The 20,907-nt window shown below is 35.2% G+C and overlaps 1 protein-coding gene across 3 annotated transcripts in view; it reads right to left on the bottom strand.

Moving 5' to 3' along the window:
* Nucleotides 1–20,907, bottom strand: part of CTNNA3 (catenin alpha 3) — a 2,007,818-nt gene that overhangs the window by 708,099 nt on the left and 1,278,812 nt on the right. For all 3 annotated transcript variants that reach the window (XM_073878933.1, XM_073878931.1, XM_073878932.1), the window contains one exon: nt 15,959–16,051. In XM_073878933.1, the coding sequence (XP_073735034.1) occupies nt 15,959–16,051 (93 nt within the window). The remainder of the gene's footprint in view (nt 1–15,958; nt 16,052–20,907) is intronic.

Genomic DNA, 20,907 nt, shown 5'->3' with positions numbered 1-20,907 from the left:
AAACAAACTGAGGGTTCTAGGTGGGAGGAGGGTGGGGGGATGGGTTAGCCTGGTGATGGGTATTAAAGAGGGCACGTTCTGCGTGGAGCACTGGTGTTATGCACAAACAATGAATCATGGAACACTACATCAAAAACTAATTATGTAATGTATGGTGATTAACATAATAATAAAAAATTTAAAGAAAAAAAATAAATGTGAAGGCCTTAAAGCAAGCATTTTCCAGTTTGCCACAGTTTCTTCCAGATTTATGCCTATTAAAGTAACTTCTCTGGCTTCCTCTTTCCACAAGCATTATTTAAATATCTTCAACATCACCATCAAAAATATTCAACAGCATTTATATGTGAGGGACAATAGGTGTACAATTTTTGCCTATGTCACCTAGGAATGGAGCTAAACTTCGCCTTTGCAAAATATTATTCAATCACTCACTTGCCAGATTAAAAAAATAATTTGAAACGACTCCACATAACAGGCATACATACAAAGTCAGTGTGGATACAGAATAAGTAATGATAACAAAATAGAAAGAAGAAGTAAATTTTACAAACACCAAGGCTAAGATAGTTACCAATATTAAATCTTAAATTTACTCCAAAGTCACCTATAATAGGTACCTAAAGATAAGTACATGAAATTACATAAGTTTATATCTGATAAAAGATCCAATGTTCTGAAGAGTATGTTTTGTTTTGTTTTATGACGTTAAATTCTTTAAAAAAAGTAAGTATATTTCCATGGATCTTATGCAGGGTATTTAATATATAAGAATATTTTTTAAGAAAATGAGGATACATAGCTTAAAAGAATTCAATATTTTAGACAAATTGTTCTTTCTAGCATAATCCACATATGGGTTCCAAGGAACACAACACTGCTGCAGTATCTTAAATATATGCTTTTATACCTGTCTACTTACCCATAGAAAGAATCCTTTTCTTTTTAAGTAAAAATTTGACTATTAAATATTTGAAAATATTATACCAAGAAGACATGATTAACTATTGATCCACCATTTTTTGCCCATCCTGTGAAGTAGACAAAGATGTCAACTGAGTCATTTTAGAGGGCAAGAATTATATTCCAATATTTTCTCTTAGTTTTCTGGATGATTTATAAAACCCACTCAACCTCTCTGGGATCAAACCTTATTAAGTATGATAGTTTAAAACAAATGCAAATTCTGTTTTAATAATAAAGTGATACATAAATGTCAAATAATATTGCTGTTTTCTGTGAAGGAGCCAAGGCCCAGAATTCTGAAGTAGTAAGTCCTAAGCACATGAGGGTCAAAAGCATTAGAGACTCAATGTCAAAAAGAAAGATTCCTGGGAAATCTTCTTTATCATCTCTTTTATAGAAAGGAGAAATAGAAAAAAAAGCCTATGTCCTTCAGAGGATTATGCAAATATGAATAAATAAAACTGTGACTGTTGAAATAATTCCTCCAAAGTCAAGAAGAATATTATTCAAATCCTAAGGAATTTATTTTTTGGTTTCTTAACCTTGGGCAACTCACTTAATATCTCTGAATTTCTTCTTATATATAAAAATAGTCTAGGGGCAACTGGGTGGCTCAGTTGGTTAAGCATCTGACTCTTGATCTCAGCTCAGGTCTTTATTTCAGGGTTATGAGTTCAAACCCAGCACTGGGCTCCACACTGGGTGTGGAGCCTACTGAAAGAAAGAAAAAGAAAAGAAAGAAAGAAAGAAAGAAAGAAAGAAAGAAAGAAAGAAAGAAAGAAAGAAAGAAAGAAAGAAAGAAAGAGAGAGAGAGAGGGAGAGAAAGAAAGAAAGAGAGAGAGAAAGAGAGAGAGAAAGAGAGAGAGAAAGAAAGAGAAAGAAAGAAAGAAAGAGAGAGAGAGAGAGAGAGAGAGAGAGAGAGAAAGAAAGAAAGAAAGAAAGAGAGAGAGAGAGAGAGAGAGAGAAAGAAAGAAAGAAAGAAAGAGAGAGAGAGAGAGAGAGAGAGAAAGAAAGAAAGAAAGAAAGAAAGAAAGAAAGAAAGAAAGAGAAAGAAACCCTAATAATTCTTTTTTTCTTTTTTAAAGATTTTATTTATTTAATTGACAGAGAGAGAGAGAGAGAGAGAGAGAGAAAGAGAACACAAGCAGGGGGAGTGGGAGAGGGAGAAGCAGGCTTCCCGCCAAGCAGGGAGCCCGATGCGGGGCTCGATCCCAGGACCCTGGGCATGACCTGAGCCGAAGGCAGTCGCTTAACCAACTGAGCCACCCAGGCGCCCCAAAACCCTAATAATTCTTGCATCACAAGACTGTTGCAAGAATTAAGTATAACCCCGGTAAAGCACCGGCCAGATCACAGATGCAGGAGAGATAGCCATCTCTTCCTCAATGGACTTTGTTACCAAGTGCACACATGTACCCTTCACAGAAGGTGTGATGTGCATATGTTCAGAAGGAGATTCAGAACTTGAATGTCGCTTTCAAAGAACAGGGATTGGAGGGGAAAAAAGCATGTTATTTTGTAAGGTATTTAACTTACGTTGTCTTCCACTAGGCAAACAGTATAATTTTATTGTGGCATAAGTACAATGATTTTATTTCCAAAAGAGTAGGACAAAACGAAAATTAAGTTTACTTTTAAAACTATAAACTATGCAATGTCATAATGATACCTTGCTACTTACTAGAAACAACATTTTGACTCCTAAGTTCTCCAGCCTATCTCATTCTATCTCATGGAGCAATCTTACAGCTTCTGGATCTCAACATAGTCCTGTTTCACTCCCCTGGATCTGATTTCTTCTGCACACTGCCTTTTATACTGAGCACATGTGATAATGGTATGTCTGCCAAATTTGTTTCTAATTCTCCTTATCCCATTCTCCCTAGGTGACCCAAAATGACACAGTATTTTATTTTATCGAACACTGTCAGCAAAGGCAGTTTTAGAACAGAAATTATAAAATTAAAAAAATAATAGTTGTCGGTCTACATACATGTTTTTCACATTTATTCTTAAGTCTCTTCCATTGCTCTTTTAAAATTGACGTCCCCAGGCAATTGTCCTACCAAGTCTATTTGCTGTTTTTTGTGAAGGAGCCAAGGCCCAGAATTCTGAAGTAGTAAAAGAGACTGGGAGTCAACTGCCAGTCCCAAATTTCTGGTTCAGTGTGGATCTGGAATTGGAACACTCTCCCCTTGAAGAGAAGGCAGTAAACCCCTCTAAAACTAAATTGGAATATTGGGGTCAGTGGAAATGTCATTTACAACACATACAATGAGAGCTCAGAGCTTTTAGTTATAGAACTATAATTCGGAGCCTTGGTCATAGCACATGAGCGGGATAAATGATTGCTTATTTTGTATAAGGTGCTTTAGTCCATAAGGTTGTTATGACAGGGTATAGAAGTTCTCAGGATATCTGGTTAGAGGTAATTTTCATTTAATCCTCAAAACAAAGTTCTTGAGAGGAACAGTCATAGATATTCTCCATTTGGTTAAATGTCCTGGCACTGACAGATATTTTCTTTTAGACTTACATTTAAAATAACATTTAAAAGTAATGTGAGCACCCAAATATTTTCAGCACTAATATTACCTTCTGAATTGAGAAGTGATATCTGAAGTTCTAAATCTTTTTATTTTATTTTATTTTATTTTATTTTATTTTTTATTTTATTTTATTTTTTAAATGTAAATCACATTTTAGTTTGTCATCAGAGGTAATTAAATTTGATACATACCTTCTATAAGTGTTTTAGGTGAAAAGTTTGTTGTTTTTTTTTTTTTTAGTGTTCAACAATTCATTAGTTGCGTATAACACACAGTGCTCATCACAACTGTGCCCAAATTTTTTTTAAATCTATGCATTTAAGCATGCCTGGGTGGCTCAGTTGGTTAAGCGTCTGCCTTTGGCTCAGGTCATGATCCTGAGGTCCTGGGATCAAGTCCCACATCAGGCTCTTTGCTCAGCAGGGCATTTGCTTCTCCCTCTGCCTGCTCTGCCTGCCACTCCCCCTGCTTGTGTTCTCTCTCTCTCTGACAAATAAATAAATAAAATCTTTAAAATAAATAAATAAATCTATGTATTTAAGATTCATGTGTTAATCACCTGCAAATTCAGAACATCTTACTTATTACTTATCAAAAATCTGCAATAGCTCTTGTTAATATTTAGCTTTATAAGCCTGACCTACCTGAATAAAAACATTCTTTAAAGAACACTGCTAAATTGCTTAAAAACTTAATGCACAGCATAGATTCTGGAGATGAAAAGCAATATTGAAAAATAACTGGTAGTAAAGGTATGGTAAATTCTGAGGTAAAAGTCTGTGAAGTAGGACTATCCCAGTGTTTTTCTTTTCTACAATTAAGTTTACTTTTTAATTCACTGAGTAAATAAAATCTTTCTTTTTCCATGATGCCACCACAGCCTCTTTTGTTAAGATCACACTGATTTCCTAATTTCCAACTCCACCTGAGCCTTCCCAGTATTCATCCCACTGGACCTCTCTGGAGCACGGCCATTGCTGTCCACCATGCTGACAAGTTCCACTTGCGAGGCTGCCGCCAAGCCACACATTCCTGCCTTTCCTCCTGCTTTGATGATTGTTCTTTCTCAGGTTCTTCCTCTTCTCTCCTAGATGTATTTTCTTAAGGTTCTACTTTTGACCCTTTCATTTTCTCTTGCTCTTTGGCAATCTTGCCCTACATGAAACTGTTCCAACCATCATCTCTATATGCATGGCCACCATACCTATTATAGCTCAACTTCTTGAATGTGTTTGCTATAATCTTAACTTCATGTTGAAAGTAACTTCAATATATTTAAAGGGCTACCTGAATATTTTGGTAGCCCTTTAAATATATTAATTCTGTCCTAAGGTGACTCCTCTTTTATTGTATTTCCAATTTCTCCTAAAAAAAAAAAAAAAAAAAAAAAAAACCAACATGATCTTCCCAGGTGCCAGGCTAAATAAACCCTCAAATTTATCCTCTTTTGCCTCCATCATTACTATAATCTCATGTTGTTTTCAATTTCTGGTCAATTTACATAGCCTATTTACAATGTGTCCTATCTTATAAATTTTTATGACTGTGTTCCTTATTCAAATTCTGACTTTTGTATATAATACTCTATAATCTCTTCACTGGTCCTGCCTATTGCATTTTCCATTCAGTTGACACAGTTTCCAGATAATTTCCCAGGAAGCACAGCTGTGATAATGTCACTCTTCTACTCAAAACCTATAATGACTTGCCATCCTCTACTAAATTCCAAATCTAAATTCCTTCACTTAGAAGTAAGGGCTAAGGCCTATATTTCAATTGTGTAACCAACATCTCCCTTTTCCACAGCCCATGGCCTCCCACTTTTTCTCACATGGGGCAGTATCCCCCAGGAGGAACTTGGAAATGTGTGGAGGCATTTTCCATTATCACAGAGACTGAGCTGGGAGGTGGTGTTTGTGTATTTAGTGCCCCAGATTCTGAATTTTCTGGCAGGCAGATCCCCACTGTTGTGTCTCACACAACAAAGAATTATTCCACTGAAAATGTCAAGAGCTTTCCTGTTAAGAAACAATGTAGCTCACGCAGATCCAGTTAGTCATTTTTAAAATTTCTCATATACTTTTCCATCTCCTTTGCCTAGAATGCCCTTTTCATATTTTCCCAAATGTTCAAATCTAGCTTATCCTTTAAGGCCTATAGAATATGTCACTTTTCTGAGAGCCCTCCTTGAATCCCCTAACTGACATGAATCTTTAACTCCCACAGCATTTCAAAATATTCCTCTCTAATATTTTCATTTTTACCTGGATGATACATTTTCCCTTCTTGTTGGAAACAGTGTAAGCAAAGCTCCATCTTTGTTTTCCTCCATAACTAGACCATTGTCTGGGCTGGTACAGTTTATTTATGCTCATGTCCTTACTATCATAGCACATACCATGAGTGTTAATCAGGGCTCCAGCATAGTCTCTGTTTTGTGATTAATTTAGAAATTCTTGCCTCAGCCTGCATACTAAATCATACTTAGTCCTGGCTACTTATTTCAAGTCATTATCTAATTTGTGACCTCACTTCCCCACTTGAATTTAATGTCTGTGACCTCTTCCACAACTCTGTCTCTTCTTCTAGGACACAACACCTCAGATTTTCTTGGATAAAGCCCCTTCTCAATGAACTCAGAACTTATTCCTCAGACTCGCTCCACTGGGTACCCCATGAATCCCCAATTCCTGCCCCTGGCTCACCCTAGATTCATGGGTTCTCCAAGTAGGTGGTCAGCAAATATTTTTTGAATGAAGATATCCTTGGTGTGAGTGGAAGAGAGTGGCTGATTGCATAATTGGGACAGGATGCAAAACAATGATAGTACAATAACACATACAATAACACAGAGCTTAATTTACAGCTTGGAAGCAATTGTGTTCATAGCTGCATTCAATAACAGTCTCCTCACATAAATATCATGGCATCACCAGGAAGAGACTGATCCTGGTTTTCCACTCTGAAATCATCCTAGACAGTCTTGAGAATCAACCATTTCAATCATAATCAGCTTCTTTAAAAAATGATCACTTAATTTTAGCCTTTTTATTGTCTTTATGATTCTTGGTTTCCAAAATCTTTTTTTTTTTTTGCCATTCTCTTAAGAGAAAAGAAATAAATTAGGCATAATTGTAAAAAGCCTGTCACAACACTTATAGGTACACTCTGGGATTCTTAAAGAATATGATTATTTCAAATTGACTATTTGAGTCCTATATCATTTAGTTGGAAACAAAACATCCATAATCGTCATCATCTATAGAAAATGAAAGAAAACATATCTGCTTCCCCAGAGCATGATTCTGAGAAAATTAAGTGCTTTCAATTCATAGATATGACAGCTTCTTGATCACAAAAACAAACAAAGAAAATTCCACACAAATTAGGATATGTTTTTCATTTGAAAGAGATAGCCTGATACCCTTACTGAAATGAGTGCTGAAGACAGTAACACATCATAACTTAATCAGAGCAAGCTGCTATTATAACAAAAGAACCCCGTCCATTCTGGAGGAGATAATGCCAGTCACTTCATATGATTTGTACTTCAAAGAGATAGTGTCATATGGGGACCTTTTATGACTTTGGTTAGAAATGGTTAGAAACTGGGAGTTTCTTTTTTTTTATAAGATTTTATTTATTTATTCATAAGAGATAGAGAGAGAGAGAGAGGCAGAGGGAGAAGCAGGCTCCTTGCCGAGCAGGGAGCCCGACGTGGGACTCGATCCCAGAACCCTGGGATCATGACCTGAGCCGAAGGCAGAAGCTCAACCATCTGAGCCACCCAGGCACCCAGGAAGTGGGAGTTTCTATACCTCCAAGAGAACAGAAAAGTGCAAGGAATAGTGCTCGCTTTCAGCATCCACTCCCCAGTGTCTACAACACAAAATAAGTTCATGTGGATAGAATCATTCATTTCATAAATATGTACTAAGTACCTACTATGTGTCAGGCATTATTTTTAGGCTACATCAGTGGACCCAAAATTCCCACCCTCATGGAAGTTATATTTTTCCATGTTTAAATATGAATACAGGTGATGTCCACTGCATATCCTCCCCAAGGTACTTTGTTCTTTTTATACTTCACAAACTTCTATGTCTGAGGCAAACTTGACTTTTGTCTCTACTTTTTAACACACTCAATATACAACCCTTTTAGGAAGTAATTATTGATTTACAATAGGTAACTTGTAAAAATATATCTCCAAGCACATCACTGAAAATAAACTAGATGCCTTTACAAACTGTTTTAGCTCTGTGAAGTCATCATATAACATAGCATTTGATGAGAGAGATTAAACAGAAGATATAACAAAGCTGTATTAGATATTAATTCAAACATGACAGTCATTAGAAAACAACTTGATTTTGGAAAATCTAAGCACTTGTGAGAGTCTGCCTAACTGAGTATGAGTGTATTCACCACAGGGAAAATATCCTAGGTTTTCACCATGTTTTTATTAATTAAGGAATCTTACCAAAAAAAAAAAAAAAGCACTACATCTAATACCTCTACCACCCCAATAATAAAATTCTATTTCTAACATCTTTGACAAGGCACAGCCTGTTTGGCTTTTGGTTAAATACTTCTTGTGGTTAGGTAATAACTCACTACACTTAAAACAACTCATTCTTTTTCTGCTTAGCCTTTAAATTGCAGGGCCTGAACTGAACATGGTATTCTAGATATGGACAGCTCCAAACCAAGTACACTGGAAATTTCCCCCTATTTCACAAGCTAAGTATCATAATCATTTTAAAGCTATAAGATGGTCCCCATATCATGCTACTGACATATAGTTACCTAAAGTAGTACTTTTAATTTTCTGGATTTTTCAGGCCACAGTTATTTTTGAAAGAAGTTAAGTAGAGGGGAAAGGGGAGTAACTGATACAGGGTTAGGAAATTTTTATTTTGCCAAGTAAAGAAATAACCATATGAAAAGTTATTATCTACTTTCATTATTATTTCATAAATCAAATGTTTTTGATGAATATCAAACAAGTAGAAAGTACATCAGTTTCTAATAAAAAGTTGAATAAGTTTTACTTTATGAAAAAAGCTGACCTAATTACTGACCCAATTTCAATATACACCATGAGAATGCTTTCGTGGACCAGTGTTTGAACTCACTGAACTAGATAGCAAATGCCCCTCTCAAATCCTGATGCCCCAGGTGCTTTTGGTAAGCATTGTTTTCCCTATCCACTCGTACAATAGATTTTATTTAACCTAAGGTCCTGACTTTATATTTACCCTTATTAAATTTAGTTTATGAGCTTTGATACATTAGTCCAAATTATCAACATATTTTAGAACCTTGAATTCTATCTTTCTCATTTTTATTCTATATGTAAATATAAAATGTTTACTTTTAAAATATCCTTCCAAGTCCCTTTTTTTTAATTTTATTTTATTATGTTATGTTAATCACCATACAATACATCATCAGTTTTTGATGTGGTGATCCACTATTCATTGTTTTCGTATAACACCCAGTGCTCCACGCAGTAGTTCCCTCCTTAATACCCATCACCCGGCTAACCCATCACCCCACTGCCCTTCCCTCTAGAACCCTCAGTTTGTTTTTAAGATAGAATAAGCATTAAGTCCTATAGATAGTTTTATCCTTCTACCAGGTTGAGTTCAAACAACTATGCTATTTCAGAAATGCTATCATTCAGATCACATTTCTCTTATTTATATAGAGGATCCATTAGAGGATCTCAGGATTGGGCATTAAAAGGCTTGTAGGCAAACTTCTCAGTGAAGGCTTGTACTCTTTTTATAATAGCTTGGTCAAATAGTCACTCTCCTTGTGTTTGGATATCTGTGGCATTGAGAAATTCCAAATTCCTCCTCAACAAAGTCCAATTCCTTTCAGCTTAGCTCTGTTAGAGAACCTCTCTCATTCTCTATTGAGATGAAACTTGTATCCATATAGTTCCTACTCAGAGACTGTAGCTCTACCCCTCAGGAATCTTCAGAACAAGTCTTTTGCATCATAGCCCTTTAAAGATTTGGTGACAGTGATGATGTTTCTTGAAGTCTTACCTTTTCCTTCCCAGAAATTCCCTGTTGCTTTCATAAGTTTTTCACACGACATAGTTTCAAGTCGTGTCACTACTTCTAATATCCTCTGCTATATAGGCTCCAAGTGACAATTCTTTTTTAAATGTGACACATGTAAGTGTGCCAAGCACCATAGATGTAGTCCTTGAGGCACAGTAAGAGCCGGGATGATCCAGCTCACTGAGACCTCAGTGAGTTCGGTTGTTTTTAACAAACAGGAATTAAATATTGCCCTACCAGCTCCTGTTGATCTTGTGTGTTCTCAGCCTTACTTACTCTAGAATCAATCTAGCAATATTTTTAACTGGTTGGGTTTTATTTAGAAATTAATAAAATACCTAGTCATGGTTAAATTGAGAGTTCTAAAAGAGATAAAATGAACTATAAAACTAACCTCCTTGTTCCTTGTCTCCGGTCTCACTTTCCTGGAACTAACTACTATTAAAATTCTCATGAGAAACTTTTTGAAAATTTTCCTATGACTACACAAACATATGGCTCAATCTAGCTCCTTTTTTTTTTGCACATAAATGGAATATACATACTCATTTGAAATTTGCCTTTTTTACTTATCTTGGGTATCTTCCATACCAAAACATATATTGAGCTGACTTACTACTTGACACAGTTCTTAACACTCTCTGCTAACAGGCATGTAGGTCAGTTCCAGCTTTTGTTATTATAAGTCAAGCTGCATAAAAACCTTACTAGACTTCTGTGCATGTGCATATATATATATATATAGCTATACCATAAATTGCTGGAAGTCAAATAAGTGAACCTAAATGTATGTGCAAAAGTAGAGCTTACACAGATGGGCTCTAACACAGATAGACACACACACACACACACACACACACACACACACACACACACACAATTGGGTTACACTCCAGACCCACTAATTCTGAATTTTAGGATGCACTAAATTAAAATATGTACAGTTTAAAGAATAATTTTGAAATATAGAGAAGGTTGAGAGTAAGTTTTAGAACTTATTCTTTGATGAAAAGATGTTAAATCATTAGGTTTTTCCTGACAGCCATACTGCACTGTTGATTCACATTAAGATTACTATCAACTAAAATCTCTTAGCTTTGGGGAGGGTAAATTTTGCAAAGCCATAACTCTTCCATTCTATATTTTGTAATTTGTTTCATAGTGCCCATTATATATGGTTTAGTATTTATACTTATTACATTTCAACTGGATACTGAGATTTAGTTCATATTCTAGAATATCCAAATTCTTTGTGACTAGAGTCTTTCAGCTAATATATGCCCTTTATTCTCATATTTTTAACTGAAAATTTTAAGAATATTATTTTTATAGTCTTATCCAAATCATTAGGAGAGCACTGAAATGAACTAAACCAAGAGTAGATCGCTGAAGCCCACTAGCACAGAGCTCACCCCTGGTTAGCAACTATACATTAGTCAGCCATTTTAGGACTTTTTTCATGAGCTACAACTCAAACTAATTATACTGTCATTTTTTTCCATGTTGTCAAAAAGAATACACACCATCTTAGGAAAAGTTTCACAAAAGGTGTCGTCAAAAACCTTGCTGCCCTTTATAAATATAGAATGATTTATCATTCTAGATACCATCATTTATATGCTGCATATATATGCTGCATATCTGCTAGCTACGGGGCTATAAGTAGTGAAAAGGAAGACTAAATCATTGCCTTCATGAACTTTATGTTTGAGTGTGGAAAATGTATAATGAAAGTAAAAAAATAATATAAAATATAATTTCAGGTTGTGATAGAGACTCTAAAATAAATAAATATGGTGACATAATGGGGTATAAGCTGGAGGAGTACTTAGGAAGATTGATCTCTGAGAAGATGATATTTGAGGGCGCCTGGGTGGCTCAGTTGGTTAAGCGACTGCCTTCGGCTCAGGTCATGATCCTGGAGCCACGGGATCGAGTCCCACATTGGGCTCCCTGCTCGGCAGGGAGTCTGCTTCTCCCTCTGACCCTCTTCCCTCTCATGCTCTCTATCTCTCATTCTCTCTCTCAAGTAAATAAATAAAATCTTTAAAAAAAAAAGAGAGAAGATGATATTTGAGCTGAATCCTTACAAAACGAACATAAAAGGAGCTGGCCATATGGGAAAAAAAGCACTGGGAAATTATCATGTGCAAACTCCCTCAGATGGGAAGGAATGTACTGTATTCTAGAAATAGAAAGGCCGATATGCAGAGACCTAATGAGTGAAAAGGGAAATAATTCAAGGTGGGGCTGGAAGTCAGGCAGTAGGAAGTTTATATAAGTCTGAATAAGACATAAAAAATGTTTGAATTTTACTGTAAAAGCTATGAAAAGCAATTGCTTTTATAAACATCTTTAAAATTTACTTCAGTTTTTAGATAGAAAGTAGGTTAAAGAGATATAAGTATAATAAGCATGGAAACCATATAGATGGTGTTATAGGCTGAGATGCTGACAGATAAGCTGGAGAAAAGTATATAGATTCCAGATAAATATTTTTGATGAAATTGATAGGACTAGTTAATGGCTTCAATAGGAAAACAGCCATTAGATATCATTAGAATATAAACTTCACAAGAACAAGGATTTTCATGTTTGTTTTCTTTACTATTTACCCTCCAGATACCTAAAGAATACCTACCACATAGTATATGTTCAATAAATATTTACTGAATGAAGAAAGAAAAACTTCCAGGTTTTTCCCAAGAGCAACCAGGCAAATAGCCATGCCATTAACTAAAATCAGTAAGACTGAAGAAGTAGCAGAACGAGATGGGAATGGAACAATCAGGAGTTCCATTTTGGCTAAAGTTTTAGATGTCTTCTAGAGGTCAAAGTGCAAATGTCAAGACTATATTATATCTGAGTGTGATCTTTAGGGGAGAGATCTGTCCTGGAGAGAAAATTTTGGAAGCCATCAGCATGTAGTCATGGAATTTATTGTACTAAATAATAAAAATCTAAAGAGCCCCTGAAGGACATTTAAAAAAAAAGATTGATTATGGAGATACATAAAGCATTTAAAATAACATTTACTAATAAAACATTTATTAATGGAAAGACTCAGTATCTTGAAGAGCCATTATTACTAAAATAATCTAAAATTCAAGATATTTTAACAATTTCAATAAAAATTCTAATGTACTTTCATGGAACTTGACAAGTTGATCTTGAAAGTTATATGAACAAGCATAAAGTAAGAGCAATAAACAAATAACTAAACAAATAAACAAAAAACCACCACCAATAACAAAAAAAAAATCACAAGGTGAGCCAATTTGCCTAGAGATATCAGATTTAGTATAAAATCATAACTAAGACACTGCAATACTGATGCAGGTATAAAGAAATAGACCCAGCGGAATAGAATAGAGAGTCCAGAATATAGAGCTATCCTACGATCCAGCAATTGCACTACTGGGTATTTACCCCAAAGATACAAATGTAGTAATCTAAAGGGGCACCTGCACCCCAATGTTTATAACAGCAATGTCCACAATAGCCAAACTATGGAAAGAGCCCAGATGTCCACCAAAAGATGAATGGATAAAAAAGATGTGGTGTGTGTGTGTGTGTGTGTGTGTGTGTGTGTGTGTGTGTATGGAATATTATGCAGCCATCAAAAAAATGAAATCTTGCCATTTGCAGCAATGTGGATGGAACTAGAGGTTATTATGCTACACAAAATAAGTCAATCAGAGAAAGACAATTATCATATGATCTCACTGATATGTGGAATTTGAGAAACAAGGTAGATTATCATAGGGGAAGAGAGGAAAAAATGAAACAAGAGGAAACCAGAGAGGGAGACAAACCATAAGAGACTCTTAATCTCAGGAAATAAACTGAGGGTTGCTGGAATGGGGTGACTGGGTGATGGACATTGGGGAGGGTATGTTGTGGTGAGCGCTGTGTATTGTGTAAGACTGATGAATCACAGACCTATACCCCTGAAACAAATAATACGTTATATGTTAATAATAAAATAAATAAATAAATAAATGAGAGCCCAGAAGCTTGTCTACTTTGAAATGTATTTTTTTTAAGATTTTATTTATTTATTGGACAGATAGGGACATAGTGAGAGAGGGAACACAAGCAGAGGGAGTGGGAGAGGGAGAGGGAGAAGCAGGCTTCCCGCTGAGCTGAGAGTCAGATGCAGGACCCGATCCCAGGACCCTGGGATCATGACCTGAGCCAAAAGCAGACGCTTAATGACTGAGCCACCCAGGCACCCCTGGAATGTATTTTAATTTACCTATCAATCTATATTTACATATGGAATACTAGTAAATAAATTACACATTTGTTATATATGTATTATACATGTATAATGCATTTTATAAAACATGTAGATGTATGCATGTATTACAAATATGTATAGTATATACATATATGTGTATACAAATATATATAAAACAATGTTTTAAAAAGTGTGTGCGTGTGTGAAATAATGATAGCATTTTACATTAATTGGGAAAGGATCAACTATTTAATACATGATGGTTGCCCAATGGTTAGTACTGTAAAAAAAAATCCCTACCTCAGTTAGACATAAAAATAAATTTAGACGAAGTAAAGATCTAAATGTTAAATAATACTTCAGCCTTTTTTGGGGTGCCTGGGTGGCTCAGTCGTTGAGCATCTGCCTTCGGCTCAGGTCACGATCCCAGGGTCCTGGGATTGAGCCCCGCATCGGGCTCCCTGCTCGGGAGAAAGCCTGCTCCTCCCTCTCCCACTCCCCCTGCTTGTGTTCCTGCTCTTACTATCTCTCTCTCTGTCAAATAAATTTAAAAAAAAAATGCTTCTGCCTTTTTTTAAAGAAAATGTGAAAACTATGTAATATTTTTGTTGGGAGAATTTCTTAACAAGGCACAAACCAACAAATCATTATACAGGGTAGATGCTCAATAAATATCTATTGAAGGAATTAAAAGATGGATCATTAAAATTCCTAAAATCTTCAGTGATCAAAATATTTTTTTAAAAGTTAAAAGAAAAGCTATAGTCAACAGAAGATATTTTTTAAAACCTAAACAATCTAGAGGGGAGGGGGTTGGGGGGATGGGTTAGCCTGGTGATGGGTATTAAAGAGGGCAAGTACTGAATGGCGCACAGGGTGTTATATGTAAACAATGAATCATGGAACACTACATCAAAAACTAATGATGTCATGTATGGTGATTAACATAACAATAAAATAAAATTAAAAAACCTAAGCAATGTAATTAAAAAAAAAAGACAACCTAACTAAAAGTAGCAAAGGATTTAGGCAATTCACAGAATTAGAAAACCAAATGGTTAACAAACATTTGAAAAATGTTCCCTTTAGTAATCAGAAAATTATAAATTAAAACCAATGATATATATTTAATACTCTTCAGATTCAAAAGACATTTTAAAAGGTGACAGTATCAAATGCAATCCATAGTAGAGAGAAATGCAAATTCTCCTTGACCGCAGAGGGGAATATTAATGATTCAACCACTTTAGAGACCCCACAGCAGTATTCTGTGAGAATAGAATACTTGTGAGATCACACAGAAAACTGTCATCAGTTGTGAGATCTCAGTTGCCCGTCTTCTGGACCCCACTTCTCCAGCCAGTTTTTACTTGTTAATCACCATTAAGTCCAAAGGAGGAGTCTCCCTTACTGTTTCCTCAATATTCTTTGAGATGAAATTATCAGTAAGGGAAATCAAGAATTTAACACTTACACCACTTTTAGAAAGATGAGAATCTCAGCAGATATCCAGAGACTTGAAATCTCTAATCATTGTTATATTTCACATCCTTACAACATTTGTGATCTTTAAGATGAATTAATTATCCATATTATCTCTTGATTATTCTAAGACAAGGTGTTTAAGATTGCCCTTAGGTGTATACCGATTCATGGTTCAAGACACTATCCTGAAATAATTCCCTAAAAATATGTTGCTTTTCAGATAACAAACAAACAAATGAAAACTTCTGAATTGCAGACAAGAAAACATTTCTTGGCTTTTTTCAAACGCATGTCTTCTTTGAATAAAAGAGGGGAAAAGAAGTCATTCCTTTCATATTCTGAGATTTCAAAATTAATGACTAAAAATAAAATCGTTGGACAAAGCCCTGCTTTGATTTCACCCTGTACCTTTCTCTCACAAAATTCTGATATGGTCCCTTAGGGAATGTTATAAAAACCAGGTGCTAAGTAAAGAACTTGGTGCTTAGTAAAGAATAAACCATGATCTTAGGACAAGTCATCTTCTGTGTTTAAAATAAATATCTTCATATATTTTCATATATATATAAAGGTCCAAAGTATTATATATAATTTTTATACTTAGTTTAATGGAAGAGACAGCAACTTAGTTATCATACCTGTGGACACAAGGTTTCTAGGTGATTGGCCGCAATTTTGACAATTTTAATTCCATCTTCATTTGTTGACATGGAACAAGCAAGATTTGCCACCTTAAATACAATCCAAAATAACGGAAATTATTTCAGATTACTAAGGAAATGCAGAAACATTTGTTATCCTAAATAAGTTAGAGCATGTACATACTCATTGAAAAATCTCAGCGATAAACAACAGCTTTCTCATAAATGTTACTGCTATCGGGTGCCTAGGTGGCTCAGTTGGTTAAGCGACTGCCTTCGGCTCAGGATCGAGTCCCGCATCAAGCTCCCTGCTCAGCGGGGAGTCTACTTCTCCCTCTGACCCTCCCCCATCTCATGTTCTCTCTCTCTCATTCTCATTCTCTCTCTCAAATAAATAAATAAATAAAATATTTAAAAATAAATGAATAAATAAATAAATAAATAAATGTTACTGCTATCTGTTTTATGGAAGTACTCAGAGAATCTATTAACATGTAATTAACAACCAAGGGCTCTAGAAAATTCTTTAAAACAAAAAGGAAGACAGATGAGTGAATCAGTCAACCCTCTCCGGTCTCTTGGTATCAATATCTAACCCATAATAAGATGCTATTATGGTTTCCTAGAGGACTGGAAAAAAAAAGTTTATCTTTGGATTGAATGTTAACAGTTTCTTGGAATCTCATACAATTATGATTTTTTTAAGTTTGTAATTGTTTTATTATTTTTTCATTCCCCGGCAGTCTATCATGTATACTTAAGTTGCATTAAGCCTGATGATATCTTTACTCATGTTTTATCCAGCATCAAATATATTACAAAGCTGGACAAATACAAGATAATTAATTTCTTCTTCCTGTTCTTGCTTTTCTACTCCAACTTCATGGGCACTGTTTGACATTCCAGCAGTCAATTTGATTCAAGCATTAGTAACACGTAAATTCCCTTATACATTACTCCTTTTGAAACTTGCACTGTTTTCCAGTGAAATGGGTGCTCTTTTAAATAATCACATTAAGGTCCATTACCTAAACCTAGTATTTATAAATACTTTATTTATACCATGAAAGAGCCATAAGAAAGAGTATGGGATTCCTTGCCCTTCCTTTGACCCTCACCCTTACTCAACATTGTTCTTGCTAGCAGCTGAGTGTGTCCCGCTGCAATGTTTCCTCTGATCTACAAGTTACGTCACTGTCTTCATCACTGCAAGGAAATAGCTTTTCTATCATTTTTCTTACCTTCCTAACGTCTCTGTTGGTTATTACATACTTCAACACATTGCAGGTTTTTACTACTCAAATCCAAAATACATTCAGTTGCAGAAAACCACACTTTAGCTGCACACGATAGAAGCAGACAACAAACATATCCTTGGATCCCAACTGTAGAGTACCACAAAATGTAACTTAAGTGGATTTATAGTCTGCTTTTTAGTAACATTACTTTTAATATGTGAACCATGAAACAATTCCTTGATTTGCATTTACATATAATGAAATAAAAGCCATACATTATTTAACTGTGGAAGGGCATTTTCACTCTATGAATGTATATGAAAATGGCTTCCTTGAAAGGGCTTTTGTTGGCTTGAAGGTCACAATGCTTCAACTTTCATATCTGATGTACAATTAGCACACCTGTGAATTATTTGAAAAGGGCAGTAGTTTCTGCACGCCTTCCCACCTCCAAGCCCCACTCACAGAAAGTATGATTCAGCAATCTAATCACTTTGACATGTCTTCTAATAATTTGCACTGCACTGAAGAAAATCTCTATCTATAAATTTGAGCACTGTTTCTTTTAAGTAAAATTTTAAAAATTAGAAATTATTGGCTCAATCTTCTGGTCAAATCAGATGAATGCTGGTTAATCCAAAGTCTAAAAATTACAAAAACATGCCCCAAATACCCTTTTCTTTATTTTTTAATTTTATCATCTTTCTCTTTTTTTTCCCCTTTTAAAAACAGACATTCTTGGTACTGGACATTTGCTGGACACCATGTTTATTGTAAGCCAATTCAGTGACTAACGTAATGTGGAAATCATCCTAATCATGAAAGTTCTGTTTACATGAGTAGAGTAAAGTTTTAGAAAATTCTCAATTGAAAATGCAGCACAGCTAAATGTTTTCTACTCAATTAATAATCATCCTAACACTCTGTCCTCCTTTATTCAGACAGACTTGAAATTATCCTTACCAGAACTGTTTTATGTCAGATAAATTTTCTAAATAATCAAGTACTATTTCCAGGTTATGGCAAGTAGAATTTTAGTGATATTATATACAAACAAATTTGAATTTATGAGATAGCTAGTATTCTGTGGAAAAATGAAAAAAAAGTGATAGAAATAAAATCTCTTTACATTTCTAATTTGAGTGACTTGTGATATATTTTCCATAGCTGCATCAATATGTAAATGAAAGCTAAATTTCTTCTAACAATATTCCTAAATTCTGTGTGGCTTTTTAGGAAGCCAGTTATGTTTCTAAGCACAGCATGAAGGCAACTCCCTACTAATCAAAGAAAGCAAAATGCAAATAAAATATTTTGTAAAACTGTTTGAGATATTTGGACATCTGAGATCCTTTGTATATCTAACTTTGACAACATTTCAAAGTCTGTGTAAACCTTCATTTTTCAAGATGATCCTTTTGGAAAGTTTCTTCCCACTAAGAGAAATTAGGGCATAGGAAGTTTTTAGAAACAAATAGATCTTGAACCTAGAGACAAAACAGGCTTGAACCTGATTTCCACAATTAATAAGCATTTGACCATGGGCAAAGTGTTAGCTTCTCTTAGCTTATTTTCTAACCTGAAAAATGGGTATGATAATACCTATGTCACTGGAGTGCTTTGATTAAATGAGATAGTGCATGGAGATGGCCTGATGCTACCAGGTAGGCTTCACCATGTATGAATTTCCTTCTAGTTCACCTATCTCTCTACCAATGCATGGTGGGATAGAGCAGTTAGTCTCTTAAGAGGTTTTACAGAATTAAAACCTTATGGGAGCCTAAAGAAATTTGACAAAATGTCTAATCTGAGAGATAAACTGAAGCATTTTCAGGACTCATGAAGAAATTATATAGAATCTTGATATAACTCAGTGGTTGGGTGGGTTGGTAGGTGCCCAGGCAAATGTGAGTGTGTATGCCCTCCCTAAAGGCATTAGAACTCTTTAAAACAAGATGAAAAGCAAACAACAACATTTCCTTGACCACAGGAACAGTCTGTTGGCTTCAGTTCATAGGTCAACAATTTGTGAATTCTGAATCTTATTCTCTAATCCTCTATTGTATAGATAGGAAAACAAAATCAAACAGGGAGAAGAAACAAACTCAAACCATCCAATGACAGGGAGACTTAAGTAGAGCTGTGTGTGCTCTTTTATGCCACCCCTGAATTAAAAGTATTGACAAAAGTTCCTTCATTGAAATAATTTTTATTGATATTGTACTACATTCTTAACCAAGTCCATGAAGATCAGTCTAAATTATCCTAAATAAATGGGACCAAAGGTACTCAGGTAAATTCATAAGTTTGTTAAAAGAAAAAGGCCAGGACACAATATTCTTTCATTTTTATAAAAAATTAAACTGGGGCACCTGGGTGGCTCAGTTGGTTGGGCATCTGACTCTTGGTTTTGGCTCTGGTCATGATATTGGAGTTGTGGGATTGATCCCCACCCCTCCCTCTGTCCCTTCCTCTGCTCTTGCCCTCTCTCTCTCTCAAATAAATAAATCTTTAAAAAATAAACTATATCATTAAAATCATTACTGATACTGTATCTAATAATTGTAAAAGATAAATTAAAAAATCTTTAAACAGCAACATGTCATGTTACCAAGAATGATTTTATTTATGTATGTATTTTACATCATTGCCTTTCATGTGAACCTCTCTCCTTCTCACCAGTCCTTCTGCCTCTAAGATGTATGTCCATTCTAGACCTTTCAAATGTGACTAAATGTACTACTCTATCTGGATTGTTAAAAAAAAAAATTGTAGACAACAAAGCCTGGTCAGATGATTCCTAAACTAATTAACATTTGTTATCATGCTGTAGATGTTTATTCTTCTCTTTCTGGCTCCTAATTCAAGTTTTGCATATCAATTTTGTATGTTCCTGTCATTCTTTCTATTTACCGAACTTTGGTTCTAGCTTTCACATGGCATAGAACACGGTGCCCAGGGCTCCTGGGTGGTTCAGTTGGTTAAGTGCTTGACTCTTGGTTTTGGCTTAGGTCATGATCTTGCAATTGTGGGACCGAGCCCCAGGTTGGTCATGCTCAGTGTGGAGTCTGCTTCAGATTCTCTCTCCACCTCCCTCTTATTCACTCTCTCTCTCTTTCAAATAAATAAATAAAATCTTAAAAAAAAAAGGAACATAGTACCCTTCACTCCCTAACCTATGGTCTTAAATGAGAAATGAATCATTGAACATTATATCAAAAACTAGTGATGTACTATACGTTGGCTAATTGAATTTAAATATAAATAAATAAATAAATAAATAAATAAATAAATAAATAAATAAATAAATAAATAGAAAGAAAGAAATGCTCTACTTTGGAATCTGGCCTTGTAGAACCCTACCAGTTAGGCTAGTTCTGTCCCACACTTTCTATCAAGGTGAAGGAGATGACCATGTTTGACCCCAAAAAAATGACTCACTAATGATAGAGCCAAAGACTGTTATTAAAAAAGATACTTGGGAATTTGAGGTATTCTCAATGACTTTTCAGTCTACTATGCTATCTGTTCAACTCTGCTTTTCATCATTGCTTTGTTCTGATCTGGTAAAGAGACTGCATTTTAAAAGTATTGAATACCAGAGGGGCACCTGGGTGGCTCAGTCCATTAAGCATCTGACTTCAGCTCAAGTCATGATCCCAGGGTCCTGGGATCAAGCCCCACATTAGGCTCCACACTCAGCAGGGA

Source organism: Callorhinus ursinus, unplaced genomic scaffold, assembly GCF_003265705.2.
Source record: "Callorhinus ursinus isolate GAN/ISIS: 27379988/994484 unplaced genomic scaffold, GSC_fseal_2.0 scaffold31, whole genome shotgun sequence".
NCBI classification, from domain to species: domain Eukaryota; kingdom Metazoa; phylum Chordata; class Mammalia; order Carnivora; family Otariidae; genus Callorhinus; species Callorhinus ursinus.
This window is presented reverse-complemented; position numbering and strand designations above follow the sequence as displayed.